Source organism: Gymnodraco acuticeps, unplaced genomic scaffold, assembly GCF_902827175.1.
Source record: "Gymnodraco acuticeps unplaced genomic scaffold, fGymAcu1.1, whole genome shotgun sequence".
Lineage (NCBI taxonomy): Eukaryota > Metazoa > Chordata > Actinopteri > Perciformes > Bathydraconidae > Gymnodraco > Gymnodraco acuticeps.
Window position 1 is genome coordinate 1,126,277 of NW_022991180.1, and position 26,736 is coordinate 1,153,012.

A 26,736-nucleotide genomic window follows, 5' to 3' on the forward strand; every position below is an offset into this window, starting at 1 on the left:
ATCGCAGCACACAGCCTCTTGCGTCGGGGTTAATTCTTGTGCCATTCAAGAAGAATAGCCCAATAAATACGGTTTTTCGAACAGTGAAAACGAGGTTACGCCACAGCATCATGAATGCATGTAAACGAGGAGGTACTTTCACATCATTTAAACGGCCTAGCCGCAGGACACCACACATTGGGTTTGTTACGGAGTTTGCACGGCTGCCTTTAAACAGGAATATTCTCATTAGCCAAATACCAGTAATTAGGAATATTGTATTTTTGCTTTACTCAGGGCATCAAACAGAATGCTTTTTACAAAAAGGTATAATTGATAGATTGTCCTCAAAGTGCTAAACAATATCAGAAAATAGCAGGAACTAGTGCACAAAGCGTGTAGTCAGACTGGTCATTTATTAAGTTTAAAAAAAGGACACACTCAGCTGTGATAATGCTGTAGATCGAGCTACACAGACTACATGAGCTTTAATTCACTGACTCTAAATCAGTTTGCAGTTCACAACCCAATCAGGTAGTGTTTTTGATGTCCTAGTCACCTGAATGATTGCAGAATGCATTACTTGTTGATCAGATGACTTGTGGGAAACATGAATGCCGTGACTGTTTTCTGCGGACCATCAGAAGACATTCATGTGAGTCTATAACTAGACTATATTATTTATTTTCCGCAAATTGTATAAAAAAAAGTAGTTTTTTGATCAGAGAGCAGTTTGATCTGCCTTCTGATTAACTGGAACATGTTGCCTCTGCACAGACAGCAGGAGAGAAAACTGCTGATGACACAAAAACCACTGTGACAACAACAAAACTATTTCTGTAAGGATTAAACATTAGATGTGCACATGAGGGACAGATTGTGAAGAAAGCTTCAATTATTTCTTATTTTTTAAAGGTCTGCTGCTGGATTCGGCACGCAGAAATAAATGTAATACAAGTTTTTCATTGAAATACGGCAACTGGGTAAAAATAAACTCATTTTAAAACATAACTTTTCATAGTTCTACAAATTAATTCAAATTAAACAACAAAACCATTACCTAAAAAAGAAAACATTACCCCTAATGGAATCAGATGAAGATATAGGGTGAATAAAGGGTGTGTATTTGTGTGTGTGTTGGCGTACCTGTGCTTCATGCGCTGGTGCATGCGGCCGTGCTGCACACACTGATCCTCCATACCAGCGCAGCGAGCTCTCAGACTCTTTACGGACTCCTCGAGGTGTTGCTTCTCCAGGGCCAGCTGCTCCAGATCCCCTCTGCACACACAAAGACAAACATCAAGACATAATATAGAGAAATTATGTAAATGCAATAAAACAGATATAATAATAAATAACAAAACAATCAGCCAAGATAAGTCTAAACAGGTTAGTCCCTTGTCTCCTCAGACCTTTACAATCTTAAGATCTGTAGTTACTTGTTCTTAACACCATTTATTTTCCCAATTACACTTTCGCGGCCCAATACAACAGTTCTGCAAAGCAATCTGACAAATTCAAGTTGGTTTCTCAGCTGCCTTTGTTCTTCGTTTGGAGTCTTTAATGATTTGTTTGTAAAACTCCTTCAGATACTCATAAACTGGTTTCAGCACTACCAGTGCCTGCGTTGTACGAATTGCCGGTCGCACAAGCCATGCCGGCATGCAGTGCTTACGTTCATGGTCACTAGTTGCAAACGGATACCTTCAGTCTACCATTCATCAAACACAGGAGCATGATCTGATAACTGCTCAGAGTCAGACTAACAACTGAACACCATTTGTCAGTAGTTTCCTCCTCTTGCTGTCTCTTGTTGTAACCTCTCTTAGCCCGAGTGGGGCCGTCCAGCAGGACTTTAACCGCTACACTGGGCTTGGACTCCAGGAGCTCAAACAGCCTGAAGCATAAACACACCAATACCACACTGCTGCTAAACTACAGAACACACACATACAGCAGAAGTAGGCTATGAGCCTTCATGCCAGTGTGTCAGCATGTATGCAAGTTCCTATCGTAAAAAACACATTCAAGGTGGCAGTTATTACTGTGTGCTTGTTTGTGTATTTAGTATTGATGTCCACTCATAACAAATACACAGGGTTCTCAGGACAGTGCGGTCTGGCAGGGCCAGATTGGGAGCTGTCATGTGACTAATGTGCAGCACAGCTCCAACAGCTGACAGGACACTGGGCCCAGGGTCACTCTCACACACACACAGACACACACCCGAGTACATGAACACACACACAGGCAGCCCAGATGGAGAGCTGTGCAGGCCTGCTGTGACTACTGTAGCATCAGGTTAACAAGAAAACAGGTCAGACTGCAGAGCAGTGTGTAACATGTTGACATGCTCTGTCCAAACAGCCTGCATAGATGATGCCTCATGAAATGATGACATGGATGTCCAACAGAAGCGAGGGATAAACAGCCGAGCGGGTGAATAATTAACGGGAAAATACAGGCTTAATCAAAACAATGACCAAACGCAGATTTTGATTACCCTGTGAAGTAGCGTGGGATCATAAGATAGATAAGATAAAGCTTTATTGTCTCCCTTAGGAGAAATGTGTCTTGGGCATCGAGATAATACACATAAAACATTCAGGTCAATCAGTCATAGATACAGAACAGAGATCACATATCACATGGCAAAGAAACAAACAAGAAACATACAGGTACAGCACTTTCCCTATTGCATTCATACATAATCAAATATTGCACTTTTCCCCATTGTATTCATACACAAATCAATATTGCACTTTCCCTATTGCACCTGTGCATAGTGTCCGTCAAATTGCACATATCCCTATTGTGTCCATACCTATTTACACATAATACACTTCCCCTATTTAACCTTCTCGATTGCACAAACTACACTGTAAACATTGCACCTCCCAACAACTCCTAACAGCATAATCATGGGAGATGTTGTCTCATTACACACATTACAATCATTCAGCTTCCACAGGTTTCTTAATTGTTCCAGTGGCTTTTACCAGAAGCTGAATTATCTGCAGGTCTCCTCCTCTTCCAAACTAACCGAACGGATCAGTCAAATCTGAATAACGTTTGCTCAGCCTTTTCACTTGTTAAACAGATGTCCAATGAAAAGATATTCTAATAGGTCAAAATATGTAGTTAAAAATGAGAAAGATCCAAAAAGATTTGTCTTAAAACTCGGTTAAAAGTCAATGGACTGTTGTTTAAAATTGATAGAAATTGCAGATGTATCCAGGTTAGTTGTTAAAACCATTGGGGAAGTACACACACAACAACAGAATATATAACATGGCTCAAGTCCTTTTCGAAATGAAATGTTGCATATACATTTGAATAAAACGTGAGTAAATGGACGTTCAAACAAAGAGGAAACGGCACGAAAGACAAAATACTGACCGGCTGTTTTCTGTCAGCTCTTCCAGTTTGACTCCCAGCGAGTAGCACTCGTCCTTCAGCTTCCTGATCAGGGAATTCTGGGAACTCAGCAGCCCATCCAGTTCTCCAACTGCAATGGATCATGGGAAAGTTGTTGGTTATTGTGAGGTCAACTATAGTGGGTGACTTTGAGTAGCTGTCAGAGATCCTGGCCGCACAGACACTTCATTTACACACTTTTACTTTACAGTCCACACGCTCAATCAAAAGTCCACAGGAACAAATGAATATTACCTGACTAGCATGAGACACATTTTGAGTCAATGCAAGGTTTTCTGATGCTGTGCATTGAATACAAAGTGAACACACTAAAAAAACAGACACAATTAAATAATGCTTTAAAAGGGTTGTGTTGAAAGGGGCTATATACAGTGGGGCAAAAAAGTATTTAGTCAGCCACCAATTGTGCAAGTTCTCCCACTTAAAAAGATGAGAGAGGCCTGTAATTTTCATCCTAGGTACACTTCAACCATGAGAGACAGAATGGGGGGAAAGAATCCAGGAAATCACATTGTAGGATTTGTAATGAATTAATTGGTCAATTCCTCGGTAAAATAAGTATTTGGTCACCTACAAACAAACACGATTTCTGGCTCTCACAGACCTGTAACTTCTTCTTTAAGAGCCTCCTCTGTCCTCCACTTGTTAACTGTATTAATGGCACCTGTTTGAACTCGTTATCAGTATAAAAGACACCTGTCCACAACCTCAAACAGTCACACTCCAAACTCCACTATGGCCAAGACCAAAGAGCTGTCAAAGGACACCAGAAACAAAATTGTAGACCTGCACCAGGCTGGGAAGACTGAATCTGCAATAGGTAAGCAGCTTGGTGTGAAGAAATCAACTGTGGGAGCAATTATTAGAAAATGGAAGACATACAAGACCACTGATAATCTCCCTCGATCTGGGGCTCCACGCAAGATCTCACCCCGTGGGGTCAAAATGATCACAAGAACGGTGAGCAAAAATCCCAGAACCACACGGGGGGACCTAGTCAATGACCTGCAGAGAGCTGGGACCAAAGTAACAAAGGCTACCATCAGTAACACACTACGCCGCCAGGGACTCAAATCCTGCAGTGCCAGACGTGTCCCCCTGCTTAAGCCAATACATGTCCAGGCCCGTCTGAAGTTTGCTAGAGAGCATTTAGATGATCCAGAAGAGGATTGGGAGAATGTCATATGGTCAGATGAAACCAAAATAGAACTTTTTGGTAAAAACTCAACTAGACGTGTTTGGAGGAGAAAGAATGCGGAGTTGCATCCAAAGAACACCATACCTACTGTGAAACATGGGGGTGGAAACATCATGCTTTGGGGCTGTTTTTCTGCAAAGGGACCAGGACGACAGATCTGTGTAAAGCAGTGTTTCTCAAACTTTTTCATTCCAAGGACCACTTAACCAATAAAAAAACACTGGCGGACCACCTAACTCCACAAATATCAAAAAACACATCGTTTTTCTAGAACAGATTACAAATCGCCTGAAAATGCTACAAACAAGTGGCAACATGTGTGATGAAGGTGTTGCGCTGGGCTATATCATGCAATCGAAAGTGAAACTTAACCTCGCTCCATTGCGGAGATATTCCCGCGAGAGTGCGGAAAACTGAAATTTATTTATTTCAAATGTGAAATGTTACCAATATACTCACGGACCACTAGGGGGCGCTCACGGACCACCAGTGGTCCGCGGACCACACTTTGAGAAGCACTGACTGTAAAGGAAAGAATGAATGGGGCCATGTATCGTGAGATTTTGAGTGACAACCTCCTTCCATCAGCAAGGGCTTGAAGATGAGACGTGGCTGGGTCTTTCAGCATGACAATGATCCCAAACACACCGCCCGGGCAACGAAGGAGTGGCTTCGTAAGAAGTATTTCAAGGTCCTGGAGTGGCCTAGCCAGTCTCCAGATCTCAACCCCATAGACAATCTTTGGAGGGAGTTGAAAGTCCGTGTTGCCCAGCGACAGCCCCAAAACATCACTGCTCTAGAGGAGATCTGCATTGAGGAATGGGCCAAAATACCAGCAACAGTGTGTGAAAACCTTGTGAAGACTTACAGAAAACGTTTGACCTCTGTCATTGCCAACAAAGGGTATATAACAAAGTATTGAGATGAACTTCTGTTATTGACCATAATTTGCAAATAAATTCTTTAAAAATCAGACAATGTGATTTTCTGGATTTTTTTTCTTCTCATTCTGTCTCTCATAGTTGAGGTATACCTAGGATGACAATTACAGGCCTCTCTCATCTTTTTAAGTGGGAGAACTTACACAATTGGTGGCTGACTAAATACTTTTTTGCCCCACTGTAAATAAACTTGCCTTGCCTTTAAAATGATATGCGTATTTTATAGAAAAAACTATTCAAAAAAAGGTCAAAAAGCTTATTTCTTTCAAATTCACAGATCAAACAAGCTTAGTGAACAACAAGCGCAAGCTGCGGCTAAACGTACGTCAATTAAAAATGGATAGAATACGAAAATTGGATTTCCTTAGAATTTATTTATTTTCATTTAAGTTACAATTTATAAAGAAGAAAAATACATTGTGGATCTAATCAGTAATGCTAGTATGATTCAATACACCTACCTGATGTACTGTATAATAATAAAAGTTAGTAAAAACACAACTCAAAGGATAGCTAATTATCGCCAACAATACATTTCGAGCAAACAGCCAGAGGAGAACATCGACACTATGGACAAAACTGCACGATTAAATGTAGTGTAACAAACACTGCAGCAAAAGTGAGATACATATGTCTCTTTGAATGTATTCCCAAAAATGCTTTGGTCGACATTCACATTAATATCAAAACAACAGGCGGGGACGTACAGAGCACAAACACAGAGAACAGAGGATGGGAAAATAAAGAGTTTAGTGAGAAGGGTAAAATGAGATGGAGAAAGAGAGGGGGATTGTTGTTTGAAAGCGCTTTCTTTCTCCTTTCCACCCTTCCTGCCACGTCCTCATCCGCTCACGGGGGCCTCTTTCTGAACAATCCAACACTGGGCTTTCATCATTCCTTTGAAATGATCCACGTTCAGCTCTCCAACATATGTCTGCTCTTTTAAAAATAATAATGGCTGCCGTTTGGATTGAGGGAATGGTCCACCTGCTCCTGCATTCTGTTACAGTCAACCCAAACCAAAAACACCAAGGACTCACAGTCTTTGAAAAGTAGCTCACACTTGTGAAGAGTTGCTTTTTTGCATACAGTAGAAAATAATCAGGTTGGGGGTAAGGAAAAGGAAGTGGGGGAAAAAAGTAGTGGAAGAGCCATGATGAGAAATTCCTACGTTTTGATACTTACTTTAGACCTGAAGGCTGAAATGTGACTACGCTAAACGTCTTAACATAAATGCTATTAAACAGTATTATAAAAAGGAAGACATTACGACTAGGAGGCCGATTTCTTCTGATGTTTCACGTAATATTATTAACTTTGGCTGCACATGTGAGGTAACCCCGCTGACCTTTCCCAGCTCTGTCCCCAGATGCCACAGAAGATGCTTGCAGGGCAGAAATTGGACGCTGCAGAGCGTGAAACTAAACGACTCAAACTCTGAGACACACACACACACACAGTACACTCAACAAAGTTTGGTCAGTGCTGGAAAAGTTGCATGAAGAATGCTAATTAGCTGAACAGGCTTTGAATGCGTCTGTCCATGCGTAGGCCAAAAAGAACCCTGGGACACAGAAACACAGCAGAACTGGCACTGGAAACAATCAGAGAGAAAAATGAGGCAGGGAGGGAGGGAGGGAGGGAGAGGAACAAATATCATCTAGAGGCTGCTCTGTACACATTTATGAAAAAAAGACACAGAAAAAAGGTGGGAAGGAGTGAAGAAGAAGGGAAAGGGGGGGGGGGGGATGCATGGAAGGACAAACGGACGGACAGAGAGGCGGGATTTGGAGAGCGGGAAAGCTAATTATCCAGCTCGTCTGTTGGGCAGCACGGGAGAGGAAGTGATGCGAGCGACTAAAAGGACGTCCACCCCTCAGTCCACAGTTTCCTGCTGTGCTCTGATGTCAGCTCTCTTTAGACAACATGTGTGCTGCCGACATGCGCCAGAAACAAACCCTTTGTTTACCCCCCCCCCTCCTCCATCTATTCCTCCCTCTGTACCCTCCATCTTTGTTCTGCGTACCAGCGGGCTCCCTTGGTTGCTGAAGGGAACCACAGGTAAATAAAAAGGCAGGGGCAGGGGAGGGAGGGGTTGAGGGTGGGTGGTGGGTGTGAGGGGGGGGATCCAGATGGTGCAACAGATGTGGGAGCAGCAGCAGGCAGACAGACAGGGAGCGCTGGGTCTCTCTGCGCTGCTCCCATCACCTCTGCTGCTCTCTCGTCTCCTCTTACGGCTTCTGGTTTGCCCTTTTGAGGTCACTTCACTTCCTGTCTGTCCCCTCCCACTCCGGACATGTGTGTCGGGGAGCAGGGGGGGGCACAGTAAAAGAGAAAAGCATCCTTTAACTGGAAGACGCAGGTTCAAAGACCCTCCCTGCTGAAGTGTCCTTGAGGAAGAGGCTGAACCCGGTCTGTATCCGACCCTGATTAACTCTGCTGTTTGCTCCGCAGTGTGCTCCATCATATTTAGATCTGCTTTGTTCTGCCCCCCCCCCCCCCCCACATCACAAAACAACTAATATGCATGTTTACCGCACTGACAGAGGAGAGTTTATATTTTGCGTCTGTGTGGCGTTGTTCTCGTGTGTGTGTGTGTGTGTGTGTGTGTGTGTGTGTGTGTGTGTGTGTGTGTGTGTGTGTGTGTGTGTGTGTGTGTGTGTTGTGTGTGTGTGTGTGTGTGTGTGTGTGGCCTGGTTACTGAAAAACATTTAATGCAGCTCTTTGGGGAGTCGGACCACCAACGTCTGCCTGATCCAATACAGCAGCCAGACCTGATCTCCTGCCATTCTAGCTTGAATGCCAAAGCATAGCAGAGACAGGAAGGTAATATTTTCGGTTCAGTTTGTCGGTTGGCGTGCATGGCTTTCAGCAGGATGATGGAGAAACTAATGGCCCAACTTGGTAAAAGGTTTTAGCGTGGGCCAAGGATAACATTAACATTCTGAGCAGATCCGATTGCCCTTCTGATTTAAAATGAAACTTAAGGCTGGCAAAATAATTATTATAGGGGTCATTTTATGCTTTTTGGGGTTTTCTCTTTCCTGTAGTGTGTTGTAGGTTGTTGTGCATGTAAACTGTCTGCAAAGGATGAAATCCCAAAGTTCCCTACAGAGGGAGGTTCTCTCCCACAAACTGAAACACCTCGATTGTAGTTTTCACTAGTTAACAATCACCCTTCTATTGGCTAGCTCCAACACATTGTACGTGATAGGCTGAGCGGCGGGACAACTCTGAGCGGTTCACCAATCAGAACAGAGCCGGCCAGCTAACCAATCAGAGCAGACTGGGCTCTGGTTTCAGACAGAGGGTGAAAAGAGGTGCTGCAGCACAGGCAGTATGAGAGAAATAAAGAGCTTTTTGAACATTAAAGCAAGGAGACATGTCACAGGAGAGACACTACTGATATGAACCTGAACATTAGCAAAATAAGGCCACTTATAGACGGACTGGCCTTAACAGTTCAAGGGAACATTGAACTGTGACACATTCAAAACATGATGCAAGAGATTATAGTGGACACCCATCAACAGCTAATACACCTGACTCTAAACTGAATTGAACTTTTAATATAGTATATTTTAATATTGTCTGCTTATCTGTATTATTGTGTTGCATTGTTGGAGAAGCCTGTGACCTAAGATTTTCAACGACATAATTACTCTGTAGCTATGTTAGTTTGACAATAAAGAACCTTGAACCTTGAATTGGGGGGAAAGGAAAGGCAGGTTTTTTGAAGAGCATATAGCCAACAAGACACTTAACTATATTTAAAAACAGTCACAGAGGTGTGAAGCAGTCTAAGTGGAAGCACTGACCTCTCTGCTGGTGTTCCGCCTCCGTTAGCTCCAGCAGCGCAGACAGCTCTCTCTCTCTGTCCCGCGCTTTAAGAGTTGTAGACGCCAGTTCCTCTTCATGAGCCCGCTCTGCACTCTCTCTGTGCTGCCTGGGGAAAAAGAAACGGGGTGTTAAAGAAACATTAAACCCAAACTTTTATAAAATAATTAAAAGATCCTCAAACAATCATTCATATTATTTATATAAATGTGCCTCAGGCGGCTCTACAGCATGTAACACCCTGTGTTCTTAGACCCTTGCAACAGATAAAGAAAAAACGCCCCTAAAATTGTTTGATAAAAATGCACAGGTTAGAAAAAAGCATGTTTTTTTATATGTACAATTTCATCACATAACTTACACCTACTGCGTGTGTAAAACCAGTTAGACCAAACAGAGACACTAAATGATGTTCTTTGCTTGAGATGATTGATAACTCGTCTCCTGCTTGTGGTGGAGAACATGCACATTTGAGGTGTTTTGAGTTTGGTTTGTTTTCAACTGCCCTATGACTACAATGTTGAATTGTCTTAATCAAAAGTGATTAACTACACAATCAAAATTGCAGTGCTGAAAGCAGTAGATTTTATAATTGCTCTAAAATGACATGTGCGAACTAAGCAAGACACTGATGTGGAACACCCAACGTCAGCATGAGTTATTACCGAATGATCAAATGAAGGCCTTTCATTTGTTCGAGGATTAAAACAATGAATCAGGCAAAGTCAGCAACCTCTCAAAATATATCGCTTAGGATTCGCAGATGAATCACTGCATTCCTACTAAATTCCACCATACTTGATTGTGAAGGATATCAATAAGGTGAAAAGAGAAAGACTGATAGGTGAACACAGAGGTGAGAGAGAAAGCAGGACGAGAGCACACACTGTAAAAACAAGAGGATGAAATAAAGGACGGAGAGGAAAATGACAGAAAACCATTGGGGGGTAGAAGGGTAAAAGTGTCAGGCCACTGTCGGCTTTAAGACCCCTGAGTGATACTGCAGCTGTCTACAAAACACACACACACACAAAGATACAGTCGAGTACAGACTCTTCAGTATAGACTCTTTTGTCGTGTTAAAAAAGATTGTTCTGCTCTGTGATTTAAGCTGATTGCCATAGAACTTGTATCCAAATCATTCAGTTTCGAGCCATATTAATTGCCAAAAAAATGCAAACGCTACACAAAATAACATCAGTCCATCAATCGGAGTCTGTAGTTATGAAGAGGTCAACACATTTGGTGCCAATCAAATCGCTTTGATCTCCACTTTTCTTGGTCTAAATATCTAAATGGTGCAGGTAAGAGGCACATTGAGGTGTTCATGCCTGCATTTCACTCCAGTTAGCACCAAACTTTCTAACTCGGCTAAGTGTACCCAAACAACAGAGGAACAGACAAAGAAAATTTTTTACAAAGACAGGAAAAAAAACGAGCAAATAAACAGAACTCTTCCTGAAGTCCAAAGGCGCTAATGAAGAGAGAATTCTCCAGTTTAAGTGAAAACTTTTCTCCCCTACAGCGCTTGGCCTGCATCTCTAAAGTGACCGCGTCTGTCTGTTCCTTCGTGTGTGTGTGTGTTCTCCTGCTGTCCTGCTGTCTGGGGTGTGAAAGCGGGTGGCGGGTGTGCAGGGGACACAAGGAGAGTGTGTGTATCTGTACTCGTATGAGTGTGTGCGTGTGTGTGAGAGTGAATGAACCCCCGCTGGGCTTGAACAGCAGCCTGAGCCACCAAAGCGCACACCAGGGCTCAGCGGGAGATGGCGGGCAGGCGTTGCCAGCCATTTGGTCCTGCAAGAGGTTCCAGGGGGCCGTGTGTATTTGTGTATGCCCGTGTGTGTGTGTGTGTTTGTGTGCGATTGGGGGTGGTGGGTGTGGGGGGGGTACTCACACCAGACCTGTTTACCCACCAATTAGCATCAGACAGACCGCCAGAAAGTTCCAGCAGTCAGCAATAGAGAGGTGGTGAGGAAGAGGAGAGCGATGAAAAACAGAAGAGGATAGAAAAGCAAAAAAACACACAGAGAACTACACATTTGGCATCTGTTTGGTTTTAGCTGATAAACTGAACCAACATTTAACAAGTACATCTTAGTAAAGTTGTACAAAACTGAGTTGAACAACAGACTCTCGGGACTTTATTTCTAGATGGGAGTGGGAGAACCTTGAGGAGCATTTTCTGATTCTAAGTTTTGGTTCAATAAGTTAGGATTGAGGAGTTTACATTTCTGTGACAAGGGTCTAAAAGCTTCATCCAGAGCCAAATTAAAGTGGAAAGTCCGGCTAGTTTATGAAGTTATTTCCCCTGCGCCATTTTCTATTCCCAAACAAATTCAAGGCGTATACTTGCAAAGCGCTTTCACAAAATGGCTGCTGGTGAACACTGTCAAATTAAAGCATAACAAGGAGAAAGCAAAGGAGAGATGTCAGTGGAGAGCCAAGCCCTGGAGCAGGCGTTGAGGGCGACGGGGAGAGCAGAGGCTGAATGTGTGGGGGCTGGAGCTGGATAATTCTCCCTGGATAATAATCTGCCTTCCAGATAATTGGGGAATGGGCTCTGGGTTGCTGCCTATGGCAAGAACTGTTGTTTGGGCCTAGGAGGCAATAGACTGAATGTTCAGTTAGCAGATAGCTGGGCCTGTTTGTATTTGCCTGGCCTGATGCTCCATAGGACAGCTTGATAAGTATGGCGAGAGCCGCATGGGCCAGCGGCCTAAGGTAGGCTGGAATAGCTCTGGGGCTGCGGCCAGGTACAGTGGCTGCTGGGTAAGTGGGAGGTGGCAGAGGCGGTGGCTGGCTGGCGAGATGGCTGGAGCGGTGAGGAAGAAGAGGGGGCCCAGTCTGCACGGCCTGCCTAAGTGGGCACTATTCAAGCTGTTGCCCATTAGATGTGGGGTGCCAGGGCCTGACCAAGCACGGGGTTTGCAGCACCCCATGGTGCAGCCGGCATCCCACGCCAGAACCACCAAATGCCGCGGTTTATCAGAGAACGAGCACAAATTGGAGTCAGACGGTGGACTTGGAGGAATTGGAGACATCCGCCAACGCCAGACACCACTGACCGCTGTGTGGACTAAAGTTAAAGAGACTATTGCAATACACACAGCATCACCCGATACACATACACACAAACGTAATACATACAGTTTATTAACTCACACATAAATAATATGACTTGATTCATTAAGCTGTCTAAACTTGAGTTTTTGGATGCAATGTATAGAAGCAAATACTGTATACAGAGGATCTATTTGTACATTAAAACTAAAGAAAAAAATCCCTTAAACTAATGCATATTCATATTTATGCCCAGAGACGTTTCGGTGTTGCAAAATAACAGGTGTGAAATTAACATACAGGTGAACATAGTGTGAACTCAGCCTATAGCAGGGACACGTAAACACAGAAGCGTAGTTCGCAACAAAGGGCTGTTGAGGAGGAGATTGAGAATTAAGTGGAAGACCAGATTTAATAATACTATTTCTGTGACAGAGGACCATCTGTACTAATGACTATAATCATGGCAATTCTCCGTACATTGAATATGAACTCAAATTCCAAATGAGCTGTTTTAAATGTCATTTTCATAAATAGACATTGTGCATTACCTGTCGAATCTTAGACTGCTTGTAACTCTTATATCTAAGTAACAGTATAAACAACAAATTATCTTTAAAAGAAAGTTGCATTTAAAGACTATTTTAGAGTGATGTACCTGTAGTCTCGAGACTTGCTGTTGATTTACTGAAATGCACTGATGCTTTACTATGAAATTACAACTGTTGGTGCCGAACTGCTCAAAATGTTGACACTCGTGCCGATTCATTTTTGTGGAGAAATTCCAGTGGATCCACAGCTACTCATGATAGACTGCATCAATCAGCGCGCATTAATATTCAACCGTTTGATACGCAGAAGTACAAAGATGATTTCTGCTAATGTGTGAGTGGGCTTGTGTTAGTGACTGAGAGACGGTGAGACACAGGCCTGTCTGACCCGCACTGCCAACAAAGGAGGAGTGCACCGCCGAGAAAACAAAGTGACATATTGAGCTGCGTATCATTGATGCGGCGTACAATAAACATCTGAATTGTTTCGTTTAGCAGACAGTGTCACACGATCTTCTCTCGCACGCACCTCGATGTGTTTTAGCGCATTTTTATTAAACCTTGAGGTGATGTAAGTCAATCTGCTCCCACATTTTTCTTCTGGCACTCCTCCCCTTACAGTCTAGTTGCCAGCTCATAGAGGCCTATTGTGAACCCAGAAATGTTGAGTACCCCAACGTTTTAGGTCAGGAATGTAAGGTATGGGTCCCCAGCACATAGAAACTGCCGGATGCTAACTTGCATATGTTGGGCAATTTGCACAAGTTGCATTCATTAGCGTTAAAGTGCATTATAGCCGCTGCAGACAATGCTGGCAATCAGAATATTATCTTGCAGCTTTTCTTATGAAATCACACACAGCTGGATGTAGCCTAGCCGCACCTTTACCCTGCGTCCACTCTATCTATCTGTCCATATATCCGTCTGCGCTCATCTCTCCTCCGATCCTTTTTTTCTGCCGTTTCCATCTCTCCCTCCTTCCTCCTTTTTTCCCTCCCACCCTATTTTTTCCTGTAACTAAACTGGCTGTGTCTCTCTCCATCTGCTGGTTCTTCCTTCAGCGGCCCTGCACCTGTTCACACCTCCTCTCCTGTTGGCCACCTCTTCTCTCTACTCCCCTCTCTCCCCCCCCCCCTTTATCTCCCTCTCTCTCTCTCTCTCTCTCTTCCTCCCTCTCTATCAGTGCGGTGCTGCCAGGCCCGTTTCCTGGCTCAGTTAGCCTCTCTGTCATTCAATCCATCTGTCGGCAAGTCAACTTTGTTTACAGCGGGTGGCCCAAGCCTCTTTTCTTCTTCAAGGAGCGCTAAAGCCCCCCCCCACTGCCACCAAGGTCAGCAGCAAGCCAATCCTCGTGGAAAACTAAAAATTGCAACTGTTAAATGAACATAAACTCATCCCCCAGCACACATGTACACGTAGGGAGAATAACTCTCTAGAAACATGCACATCCTAAATGTTTCTCAATGAGACATGCATGTAGACACGGAGAGCTACATCAACAGAAACAACCATTACAGCACACATTCCCTCAGAGAAAAGCCCAGCTCTAGATCCTAGTAATTAGCAGCTGATTGGCCTCTGTCATCATCTATCTGCTCACAAGACACAGTGAGGGAAGTTTAAAAGACTCAATTGGCACAGATGACTGATGGACAGCTGAGAAATTGACAGAAAAAATGATATGTTCCCCTCATCCTCAGGCAAACATGCACAAACAATAACTTGAAATATGCCCATCTTAAATGTTTCACTCTCTCGTGCCTATGATAAAGACATGCATGTACAGCTACAAATACACAACCCTAACAGAAACAAATATTTGGCGTTGCGGCACACATTCCCTCAGAGAAAAACCCCAGCTCTAGATTGTGGTAATTAGCAGCTGATTGCTCACTGTCATCATCTATCTGCTCACAAAACGAGAGAAGTTTAAAAGACTTAATTGGCACAGATGACTGATGGTCTTAACACAGGAGCGGACTGGCAGCGCAGGCATCTGTGATTTTTTTAAATAAACACACAGCATACGTACAATATGCTCCCATACTGACCCAATCCAGAAACCCAGGACACAACATGAGTGTCAAATCTGTGCCCTACAGAAATAGTCGCGGGAAGCATATGTGGCAGGGCGGTGGGTCAAATCAATTTCAGCCCAGAAGTGAAATGATAGGCTCAAATGAGTTATTATTAAATCAGGATACCGGATTTACTTCTCATTAGACATTTGATAAAGTGAAGAGTTATATATAAATGTTATATTGTAAATGTAAAACAAAAATGTATAATTTGAAAATAAAAAAAATAACCAAACAGCTGCTGACATATACAAATTGCATAAATCCGAAAATGGGAGAATGATTTGGGAACTGAATATAGAAGATGATTGGCAAGCATCTATAAACTTAATCAGAACCACATTTATATGCAACAGACTGAGGGAAACCCAGTATACAATTATTCACAGGCTGCATATGACTCCTGTCACCTTACATAAAATAGACAGTTGCATTTCTATTTAGGGTCATTCTAATAATGTGTAAATTCATATTGAGATTCTTGGCTAGGGAAATAAATGGGATATTAAGAAGGACCCTAGTGTTTTCCTTCTAGGTGTTGTGCGTTCCGTCTTGTGTTAGTATTTGTTAAATTCAATAGTTTTTTTTTGTACATTTTCCTTTGCAATGCTAATCCATCAAGACGAAAAAAAAGAGAGATGACAGCATTTCAGAGGATAAAACAGCGAGAGAGAAAGTGTGCAAACTAAAACTTTTTTGCAACATGCAGTGTTGAAATTCACTTCACACCTGAGATATACCTGATGTTGTTCAAACGCCCCTCACCCCTCCCAGCCTGTCATAAGCTTGAGGGCAACTGGCAGGAAGAAACATGTGCCATCTCTCTCCCTCTCATTACCAACCCAATTCCTCTTAAGTGAACTGTTATCTTCTAACTTCCTCACCTCTTTTCCTCATTTCCTAAACTCTCTCTCGTCGCTCCTGGGCCATTAGATCAGATGCCTAGTGAGGGAGAGGCGGCCATTGAGGTGGAAAACAAAGAGGCTTTTTTAAACTCAGTGGGGGGCACTGAGGCTGGAGAAGGAACTGTAGGGGGGCCAGCCTCACTGCTTCTCTCCTCTGCTCCCCTTTGCCTCCTCTGTGCCAGCCACAAATTCTCTCTACATTTAAAACTTCCTAAACTCCTTCTCCTCCAGAACTCCCATATGTCCTCTTTTCTTTCATCCACCTTTATCTTTCCACCCTTCTTTCCATTCCCAGCCTCAGTGTCATCGTCTCCCTTCTTAATCGTGTCTCTGCTTATGTCTCCTTACCGGCAGATTAAACAGCTCAGGGTCGTGTCAATGTGTCTTTAAACCGGGTTCACAAAGACCTTTGTTTGAACAAGGAGCCTGCATGTTATTATGCATAAATATAGCTGTGGCATTTTTGGCCTTTTCATCACGAGCATTAATATATACAAAAGCTGTAAGAAGAAGGCAGCGACAGACCTTTTGAAGTATGTTTGTCTTTTTGAAAAAGGTAGTTTTTTTATATATTTTAAATCTATGTTAATTTTGTTTCGTGTTAGGACTTCTTATCATACTTATTATACAGTAAACTAAATAAACATTCTTTCTCATAATATCAATGTCATCATCTTTGTCATCAATTATTCATTTTCTTGGAAGTTTTCCTTCAGATGTCATACTCCAAATGAAACTGTGGTCAATAGAGTAGCTTTGATTGGTTTCAAATGTAGCATTTTGGATTGAACTAAAGACAATGTCTCACATACAGTGCCGACGGAGGAGTTTGCTGGGGGGCATCCACTATCCTGCTGTCTTCTCCCGTCGACATGCAACCCTTAGTCTGCGCCATTCTCTACACTCCAGTCTGTTCCTTCTGTATCTCCCAGAGTATCTCCAATAAGATGCTATCTCAAACCTGTCTCCCCAGTTGTGTAACTTAACTAAGTATATTTACTCATATACTGTACTTAAGTACTTGAACAATTTGAGGGACTTGTACTTTACTTGAGTATTTCCATTTTTGGCTACTTTGTACTTCCAACTACAATTCAGAGGTAAACTGTGTACTTTTACTCCACTGCATTTATTTATACCTTTAGTCACTTCGCAGATTTTGATTAATGATGTGAAATATAATCAACACTTAAATAAGACCTTAGTTACACCTGGAGTAACAACATTCACAAGCTACCCTGCAGCACACTTTCATTAAAACCAGCTCCACCTTTACCAGCTTTGATGACACTTTAATGCATCAATAATTATAATCAAAACATATAATATATATTATTCTGAAATGGGCTTATCTGCATAATGAGTACTGTAAGTATATGCTTATGCTAATACATTTGTTATTTTACTTGAGTAACATTTTGATTGCAGGACTTTTACTTGTAACAGAGTATTCATACACTGATAGATCTACTTTTACCTAAGTACAAGATCTGAGTACTCCTCTGGTGTCCCCCTACCCCATCGTTTGCTGTCTTTGTGTTCATACTCTGATACAATCTGCTGACGGGGGCTTTGCCCTGCTACCTGCGAGGCACTGCTGTGGCCTCAAATGATAGCAGAAAGAAAGGGATGGATTGATGCAAGAGTAAACAAAAAAAGAAGAACAAAGAGCAGCTATATGAAGGGTAAAAAATGAATAGGATGCAAAGATAAAAGCATAGATCAGTCAGGTAAGAGAGAGAGATGAGGGGAAAGAAAGAGCAGAGAGCGCTTCTGTCATGTTGGATGAAAGCTGTGCCTACTGGGCAGTGGGCACAGCGTAGAGTCACTGATGGTGCCACCCTCACAGCAGGAGTGTGTGAAGGCACAAGGTTGACCAGATCACACACACACACACACACACACACACACACACACACACACACACACACACACACACACACACACCACACCACAACACACACACACACACAACACACACACACACACACCACACACACACACACACACACAACACACACACACCACACACACACACACACACACACACACCACACACACCACACACACCACACACACACACACACACACACCACACACACACACACACACACACACACACACACACACACACACACACACCACACACACACAGAGATGACTGAGGATGCATAAGATCCTTGAAGTGGTGGCTTTACGTAAATGTACTCCACAAGAGGGAGGGAAAGAAGAGGTGAAGAGTGGATGGTGGATGCATGGCGGAGGGCTGGTGCTCTCCCCTCTGTTCCCTGTCCTCCAGCAGTAGTGTCTGTATGTAGGCCAGTGTCCCAGGGCACACTTGGCTAGGGTGACAACAGTTGTAGCCGACAGATTTTTCTCCATCTTGCCTGAGGTCTCCCAGTCAGCGATCTGTCTCTTCAATCCATTCCCAGCCCCGCAGGATGGACGGATTACAGCTCTGGTTAATAATTCTGCTAATATCGTGTGGGATTTTCCACTGCTGCATTTATAGCATCTAAAGTTTGACCACTGTGATATTTCTAGCACAATTACAGGGTAAGTGTAAGCATGGCTAGCTAACAGGGGCAAATGGTATTGTTTATCCACTGTAGGAAACAAAAGGGATGCTGGATGGAAGGAGAAGTGAAGATGGAAATGTGTAAGACTGGATCTGTAAACCAGCACATCACAAAATAATATCGGCCGAACATCTGTACCGAAAAAGATCCTAGACCACATTACTCGTACAGTTGTCAGGAGGCGTCAATAAGGGTTGCATTTTTCAAAAAACCCTGAAGACTGAGCCCATCTTCTTGAGTTCTTTAGTTTGGTCTTTGTATGCATATCATCGGCCATTAGTCAAAAGTATTGATGTTGCACACAATGACATGCTTTAGGTAACTTAGAGAAGCTCTAGATGGCTTTTATTTGTTTTACTTTGTCTTTCAAGCAAACATATACGCATGTCAATGTGAATATTGTTTTGAAGTGATAGAGTTAGGATAAACGATATGTTACTGCTTAAAAGGCAATCATTTTAAAAAGGTACAGTGTGCTGCTTATTTCCCTGAACTGTTTCAAAACATTTTGTATTTCCATTTGTATGAGTGCCAAGCTTGACATGTTAAAAAAACACGTTATTCATTAATTACTGTCACATCAAGTGAGTAAACACAGATGGATTTACAATCAGACTAGAGAAAGGAAGATGCAGTAGAGAAAGACACTAAGTCATTCTGACAGAAAGACAAAAGGAGATAGAGAGTCAAAGGAACTGAAAGATAAAAGACCAAGTGGGTCTCAACAGATTGAGAGAGAGAGACAGCGAGAGTGCAGAGAGGTGAGAAGGCAGGATGGCAGAGAGGGCACTCCGACAGCGAGGAGAGAAGAACGAGGCAAGGTCTCGTCACCGAGCCAACGGGCCCACCACTGTCAACATCATGGCACTCTGTGGTACACACACACATACACACACACATACACACACACACACACACACATACACTGCTGGCCAACGGCCCTCCCAGCTGCCCTATCCGTAACTGTCTGATTAGTTGTGCTAAGCAGCCCCTCCCCTGCCAACCATGGTGCCATCTGCTACCCAACAACATGGCTGCCGACCAGCCAAGCACACGCACACACACAATCACACAAAAATACACAGCAAGCCTCATACCTGGCTCTGCCCCGCTGCTGTCACACAGACACACACATCAAACTTCAGACACAGGTGTAGCCCAAACACTTAACATTCGCACAAAACTGAATGCAGCCTCGCAAACGAGTCAACACTCATGCATGTGTCAGACACACACACACAGTTGTAGAGGTTGTGTGTGTAGTGACAGCGGTTAAGCACTGTTTATGCCAGGTAGAAAGAAAGATGCTGCGCGTGTGTGTGTGTGTGTGTGTGTGTGTGTGTGTGTGTGTGTGTGTTCGCTGGCAGTGCTTGAAGGTTCATTATGGCCCCCACCTCTATGAGCGACTGCAGCCCGTGTGGCGCCCTGGCCCTTTTATTCCGGGCCGTGATTGGACAAGGGCCTCCCGCCGAGTTGGTTTGCAGCAGTTTTGTCGCGCCCAGATTTCACTCGCTGCTCAAAGCGAGCCTCTGGCGGGACGCGGCATCTGCTGCCTCACCTTCCTCATTTACACTTCTCCGCCCTCACACACACACACACACACACACTGTTCTGTTCACCGCCTTTCCAGACCTTGCTATCAGGATGTACAACAGAGGGGAAGAAAAAAATAGAGACAGAACTAGGTTTAGGTGGAGAGAGAGCAGCAGCGTGACATGTTTAATAGAGTTTGGGGAACTTTGGATATAGAGTCACAGCGGTTGGTCTGGAGCTTTTTATTTCTCTGCCTCCATCTTCTGATTTCAGGGTCATAGAGAGGAGAATGCAGCCTAAAACACAGAAAACGTTGTCTTCTTGTCTAGCTCCATCTACTTGTAACTTATCCTTTTCACCGACTACTTTATTAAGATTGCTGACAGTCCATTATTGGCTTAATTTAGCTTTGTATTGGCACATAATCTCTTCTTTATTAACTTGGTGAGTTTAAGTTCTACAAATGACAATACAGCGGGACATATAATCCCTCAAACATGTTCTCGATATGCACTGGTGCCCAGCTGGAGTACTTCCACAAGGAAGCATCTTGATCTCATGCCTACTGTATACTGCATCAACTGGCTTCTTTCATTTCAAAGAGGTAGGTGTCCATGCTCCTCATATTCCTTTCCAAACTCCCCTCATCTTGCTACTGCCAGGCTTTAAGACTATCTCAGTTATCCCTCACTCTCCAGAATCCTCCATCAGTGTCCAAATGTTCTACCTCCAGTCAAATCAACTTAATCTATTCAGCCCATTATCAGAAATATGCTTTAAAAAAAGCGATGTACAGAACAACCTGGACAGCACTAGTTGTGCTTTGAACCTCGCTTTAGATCAGGGGTGTCAAACTCAACTTCATCGCGGGCCTCATCAGCATTATGGTTTCACTCAAAGGGCCGGTTGTAACTTTAAGACTATATAAAAAGACATTTCTAAATATTTAATATATATAAAATAATGTATTATATATTACATTATTGCCTCTGCATTGGATTATTATGATTACGTCTGAAATCAGAAGTCTAGGGCAAGAAATTGCAAGTCTCTTCAGTGCGCATGTCACAAAATGATTTAAAAAGAAAAGCCAAATCAAAAAAAAAATATGTCAATATCAAAAAAAAGAAGTGACATTTTGAAAAAAAATAAGTCAAATTTGAGATGCATTGTGGGACATGTAGTTTATGGGCAACATGCTTCTGTAAATCAACATGTAACCGTACAATAAACATATTATATTCTTTGCAAGCTCTTCCACAGGAAGTGAAGTCACGGGCCGGATTTGGCCCCGGGCCTTGAGTTTGACACCCCTGCTTTAGATAATCAAAACTCTGACCCAAAAAAGTTTAGCGAATAAAAAGAAGAGACCTCCTCAGTTATCCTCCTTGCAAATAACACTCATAATGGAAAGAGTCAAAAGCATTCAGTGTTGTTTTTCCATTCAAAGATGCACTTCATGTTTCATTTCATTCATTAAAAGGTGGGGTAGGTAATTCACTTCAGATACACTTTTTGTTATATTCCATGGAATGCTCTTAACATCCCGATAGCAATGAATACATTAAATGCTTTGACAATAAATACATCTGTGGAAGCCGTGGCGCTGTAAAAAGCACGACCAATCATCTGAGCCGGATGAGTAACTGGATGGCCTACCTGCCTGTCAGCCTTCCATCTGTGCACAAACTTATCTCGTGCCCTCATTGGTCATGTGCTCGTTCGTGTGTGTTGGAGGAGGGGCTCTGTAAGGAAGATTTTTTCCGGTTGTCTACTTTCAAATTCTAGCGCACTCGAGCTGGTTTCTCCATTCTTACCTACCCCACCTTTAATATCTGTTAAGAAGCTTAGAATTGGTATTATAATTCAATAAACTTGAATACAAGTTCCATATGTATTCTCTTTATTGTCTTTCTAATATCTTCCTTGTCAGTATTTTGGTTAGGTTTGTAAAAAAAAAAAAAAATGAAAGTGAAATCAAATCTCAATTAAAGAGTTAATAAAAATGGTTTACATTTTTGGCTGAAAGCTCCGATTCTTTCTTGATCTCATTTCACGCAGATGCAGATTAAATATTATGACGGTCCTGTTTGGAAATGTTCTGGCCCTGGAAACCATAGTCACAAGTTTTAGGTGAGAAAGTGACAACAAGTTAACTTCTTCACTGAAGTCATTTCAGCTCCACGTCCGTCCACAGCTTTCGGCAAGCACCCTCATGAACATGGATGCTTGATTTCATAGGGATAACCAAACTGGTGGAAGATTTGTGGCCTCGACTCGTCCAAACCACAAAAGCCTCAACTGACCATGGATATACTAACCCAGGCAAACACACACATCTATTCATATATGCATACCTGGCATGTGTTGAAGCAAAGTTATGCCGGACAGTTTTCACTAAGGCCTTTGGGAAATGTGATCACAACACAAGAGAAATAGAGCCGGATGGAGACGAGGGAAAGAGGAGCAGAAAGAAAGTCAAGAAAGACAGGAGCAAACAAACAAAACAAACTTAGTAAAGCCCTCTGCTGGGCTGGGGCTGGAATGTGTATAAGTGTGCGTATATATGTGTGTGTGTGTGTGTGTGTGTGTGTCTGTGTGGCGATGTGAACAGAGTGGCAGGGATTAGGACAGATCCTGGGCTGTCCAACTCACAGCTGGCTGATGATCCAATCCTGGAGCGCAGCACAGCACCAGCCGCTGTGGGTCCCCCGGATGCGTGCATGCATCTGTGTGTGCGTGTGTGTGTGTGTGTGTGTGTGTGTGTGTGTGTGTGTGTGTGTGTGTGTGTGTACAGGCATGTGGATTCGACTGATGTGCGCGTCAGTGTGCACATTTGCAGGCATGTACATGTTGTGTAAACAAATATGTGTGCTAGTGTTTATCAGAAAGGAAAGGTAGGGCTATCAGAAATCAAACAGAGGCTGTCTGTGCTTCATGTCCCCTGTTTGAAGACGGGCTGTGATCATTCGGGCCACGAGAGGAGGACAGAATGAAAGAGGGGAGCGAGGAAGTTGCAGAGACAGAATCAAAGAGCTGCCTTCCAAGGATGGTCACACAAATGCCTCCCAGTCTTGCAACTGTGAATCTCACACTCTTACTTTCACACAAACAACGTCAGACAAACCTGCCCGCTACAGATACATTACAAGGTGTTGTGCATGGCTCTTTCGTGACCAACAAGAGAGAGGGCAAACGGAGGCATTACAATGAACTACATGTAGTCCTGCAAAGCCCCAGAAGGCCCACAGACAGATAGCGCTTGAGGTTTTTTTGTCCAGTTTGGACCAGCATGAGAAAAAAGCGATAGAGAACATGAAAAGTAAGGAAAAAAGACCAATACTAAAAAAGGACGGACAAAGGCGGTGACCGACTCTCAGCAGGTGTGGATGTGACGTGTGGATGTGTGTGGGTTTGTGTTTGATTGCTGCTCCAAAGATGTCCAGTTTCGTTAGATGCCTTCATCTGCAATTATATTAGAGATATTCTACAACCCCATCTTTGAAAACTTTGATCAACAGACATGGATGAATCAGTGGATGGATGTAAAGACTTAATGGGCTTCAAAGAAAAAACACCAAGTTTAGGAAAACAAGCCTGCTGGACAACTTAACTGTGAGTGGTGAGAATAGAAACTAAAATCCTCAGCGTGTCCTGAGCAGAACTTTTGCTAAAGAGTTCCTGCCTCGTATTCCCAATGCTGAGGGCGATGATGAGCGCAACATCCAAAGTGACACGGTGATGACTGTAGCAACTCTCAAGATTCAAGATTCAAGGCTTGTATTGTCATTCCTACAGTGTAGTTATGTCGATGAAAATCTTAGGTCCCTAACTCTGAAGCTGAAATAGTCATTTGTGTCGGTGAGATTCAATTAGTTACTTGTCAGATGGTCGTACACCGTCAAAATGATGAACGCCTTGAAAAAAGTATATGTTCCCAATATATTAAACGATTAACGCGTCGCGCCCTCTCTCAATTAAAACAGGTGCAAACATGTCAACTGTTGGGAGGTATTTTCATGCTTGCTGGTTTATGATTTCTTGTTTTAATAAGAATAACAATTTAGCTCATCCGTATGTATTTACTTTTTACATTTTGTTTTACACTGTTAAGAAAGCTATGTTCAAGCAAAGCCTGATGTTGCTTTAGACATCAGAAAGTATCCCAGTTACTTTCACACATATTGAGTAACACAGCTTATTTCTTAAACACTGCCAGTGTACCAGTACCAGTCATATGTTGACTTTGTATTGGCTGATAGGGATCAGTATCAGGCCTGAAAAAGTCGGACACCCCTAACATGTGCCAGTTTAATTGCTTACCTTCCAATAAGTGTCCAGCTGGTGTTCTAGGTGTATATTCAATGTGTTGTTTTGTAGTTTAAGTTTATAAAAACATACCACTTGCTTGACCAGCACTGATGGTACAGTTTCTGACACAAGGTAATGCATACAAAGGTTTCATCATGGGTTCATAATACAACCCGAGTTTGTAAGAAAAAGAAGGCCAGCAGATTCCTTTTATGATATTCAATGTAACTATGTGAATGGCTACCAGACATGCAAGTCTTTATATACAGTCTTCCTGTACAGTACATGTAGTACATACTTTATCAATTCGTTAGTTTATTTATAGCTGTGGGGATTTGTTGTTTTAAATATTGTTACTTTTGTCCAACACTGCTTTTAAAAGTTTTAATCTGATTTGTGATACTGATGTGCTCCTGCTTCTCATGCACTGCTGGAGGAAAGAAGTATCCATATTAAATCAGAAGTGGCTTTCACTGCTAATGACCAAAATTGAATTTGAATGGCTACATGCTCAGCCAAGTCAACAGCTGTCAAACATCTAGTATGCATCTGCGGACAGATAAAACTATAAACTCTCTCATGCACATACACCCGCACACATGGTAGTAAAATGGTTTAGTCCAGTGGCTCCTCTAGTACAGGTCAAAGTCATCATGTTGCCACATCAATATGCATGTCATTCTCCACGGCTGGCGGCAAAACACACACAAACACACACACTCAAACACACTGCTTGCTTCATCCCTTAAACACACGCAGACTGCCATGCGGCCAGTGTGTTAGCGCTGGCCAGCTGACATACAAACACACTTAAACACAGATCAAGCCGGGAGCTAAAAGACACATAAACACAAATATACCCCCCCTCCGCACACACACACACACACACACACACACACACACACACACACACACACACACACACACACACACACACACACACACACACACACACACACACACTCACACACACTCAAAGATTACACAAACTTGCATCCCGCTGCCTCCAGCTCCACAGGCCACCACCGCCACATCTGTGCCCATCTCAGACACCTCGGCTGTGGGCAGCGGGGGTGAGAGAGTGCCCTGGGCGGCTGGCATGGGCTGGCATGGCCCTGGCAGTGTATGGTGTGGAAAGGAACAGCAGCCAGCGGATGACAGGAGGGAAGAAGAGGGGAAGGAAGGAATGCAGGAAAAGAGAGGGTAAAATAATGATTGGAAAGATGATAGAAGTTTAAATGATTGCAAAGACAGACACCTAAGGGGGTAAAAAAGAGATGCACATAGAAAAAATGATGAGTCGTTGGGATGATTAAAGAATATCAAAGGAAGTGAAACAGTGGAAAAAAAAGATGCAGAAATAGAAAGAGAGAAGATAGGGTCAGAGGGAGGGGAGCCGGTAGTGCCCGTTGTGAGAAGGGATGCAGGGCACTGGCAGGTGGCACCGAGGCCAGGCTGTCCAGTGACCATCAGCCGCAGTGTGTGTGTGTGTATGTGCAAGGGACAGAAGAAAGGTTTAGGCGCCATTTTGGCTCTGCTGGAGCTGTTTCTGGGCACTGGCCTGGTGGCACGGAGTGGGCAGTGTGTATATACATGCTGTGCGTGTGTGTGTGTGTGTTTGTGTGTGTTGCATTATGCTGTGGCATGCTTAACAGGATTAGAGGTGACCTGGTGATGTCCAGTTGGTACCGGGACCATGGCACAGAGGAGCGCATGTGTGTTGGTGCGTGTGTTTGTGTGTGTGTGTGGTTTGTATAATAGGATTAACTGTTACCTGGTGCGCTGCAGTTGGTGTGCTGGTCTGAACTGGACTGGACAGGGCTGAGCTGGGCAGGAGCTGGGCAGAGGGGAGTGCTGTGTGTGTGTATGTGTGTGTGTGTGAGTGTGGTGGCATGTATAATAGGATTAGGTACTACCTGGTGAGGTGCACTTGGCGCTGGGCGTTTGCCAGCTGTTCTGCTAGGCTCAGGGCTTCGGCCTGCCATTGGCTCCCGTCCTTTTGGACCGCCTCCAGGTGCTGCCGACAGCCAACCAGCTCTGAGCTCAGCCTTTCCACTTCCTGTCCCGCAGAGATGGAAAAAAGAGAAGGAAGAGGAGGTGAGGAAATCTTTCACAACAACCACCTTATGTCCTTTGCAAACAAAACATTTGAGGCTAATTACACGCCCAACCTAAATGGATAAGAAATCATTTTGATAATCAAAAATGCGAAAGAGTTTGATTCCAATTGGTCAAACTAAGTTTTGAAATATCAGGGAAATCCATATTTTTTATGAGACTAGTTCTATCTAACAAACAAAGCGTAACCAGGACTTGCACTGTGTGT

General features: G+C 43.3%; 1 protein-coding gene across 2 annotated transcripts in view; it reads right to left on the reverse strand.

Annotated features, from left to right (window-relative positions):
* sdccag8 (SHH signaling and ciliogenesis regulator sdccag8) overlaps positions 1-26,736 on the reverse strand; it is a 53,260-nt gene that overhangs the window by 18,860 nt on the left and 7,664 nt on the right. For both annotated transcript variants that reach the window (XM_034237738.1, XM_034237737.1), the window contains exons 13-16: positions 26,327-26,469; positions 9,375-9,502; positions 3,379-3,487; positions 1,126-1,257 (exon numbers count right to left, since the gene is read on the reverse strand). In XM_034237738.1, coding sequence (XP_034093629.1) covers positions 1,126-1,257; positions 3,379-3,487; positions 9,375-9,502; positions 26,327-26,469 — 512 coding nt within the window. The remainder of the gene's footprint in view (positions 1-1,125; positions 1,258-3,378; positions 3,488-9,374; positions 9,503-26,326; positions 26,470-26,736) is intronic.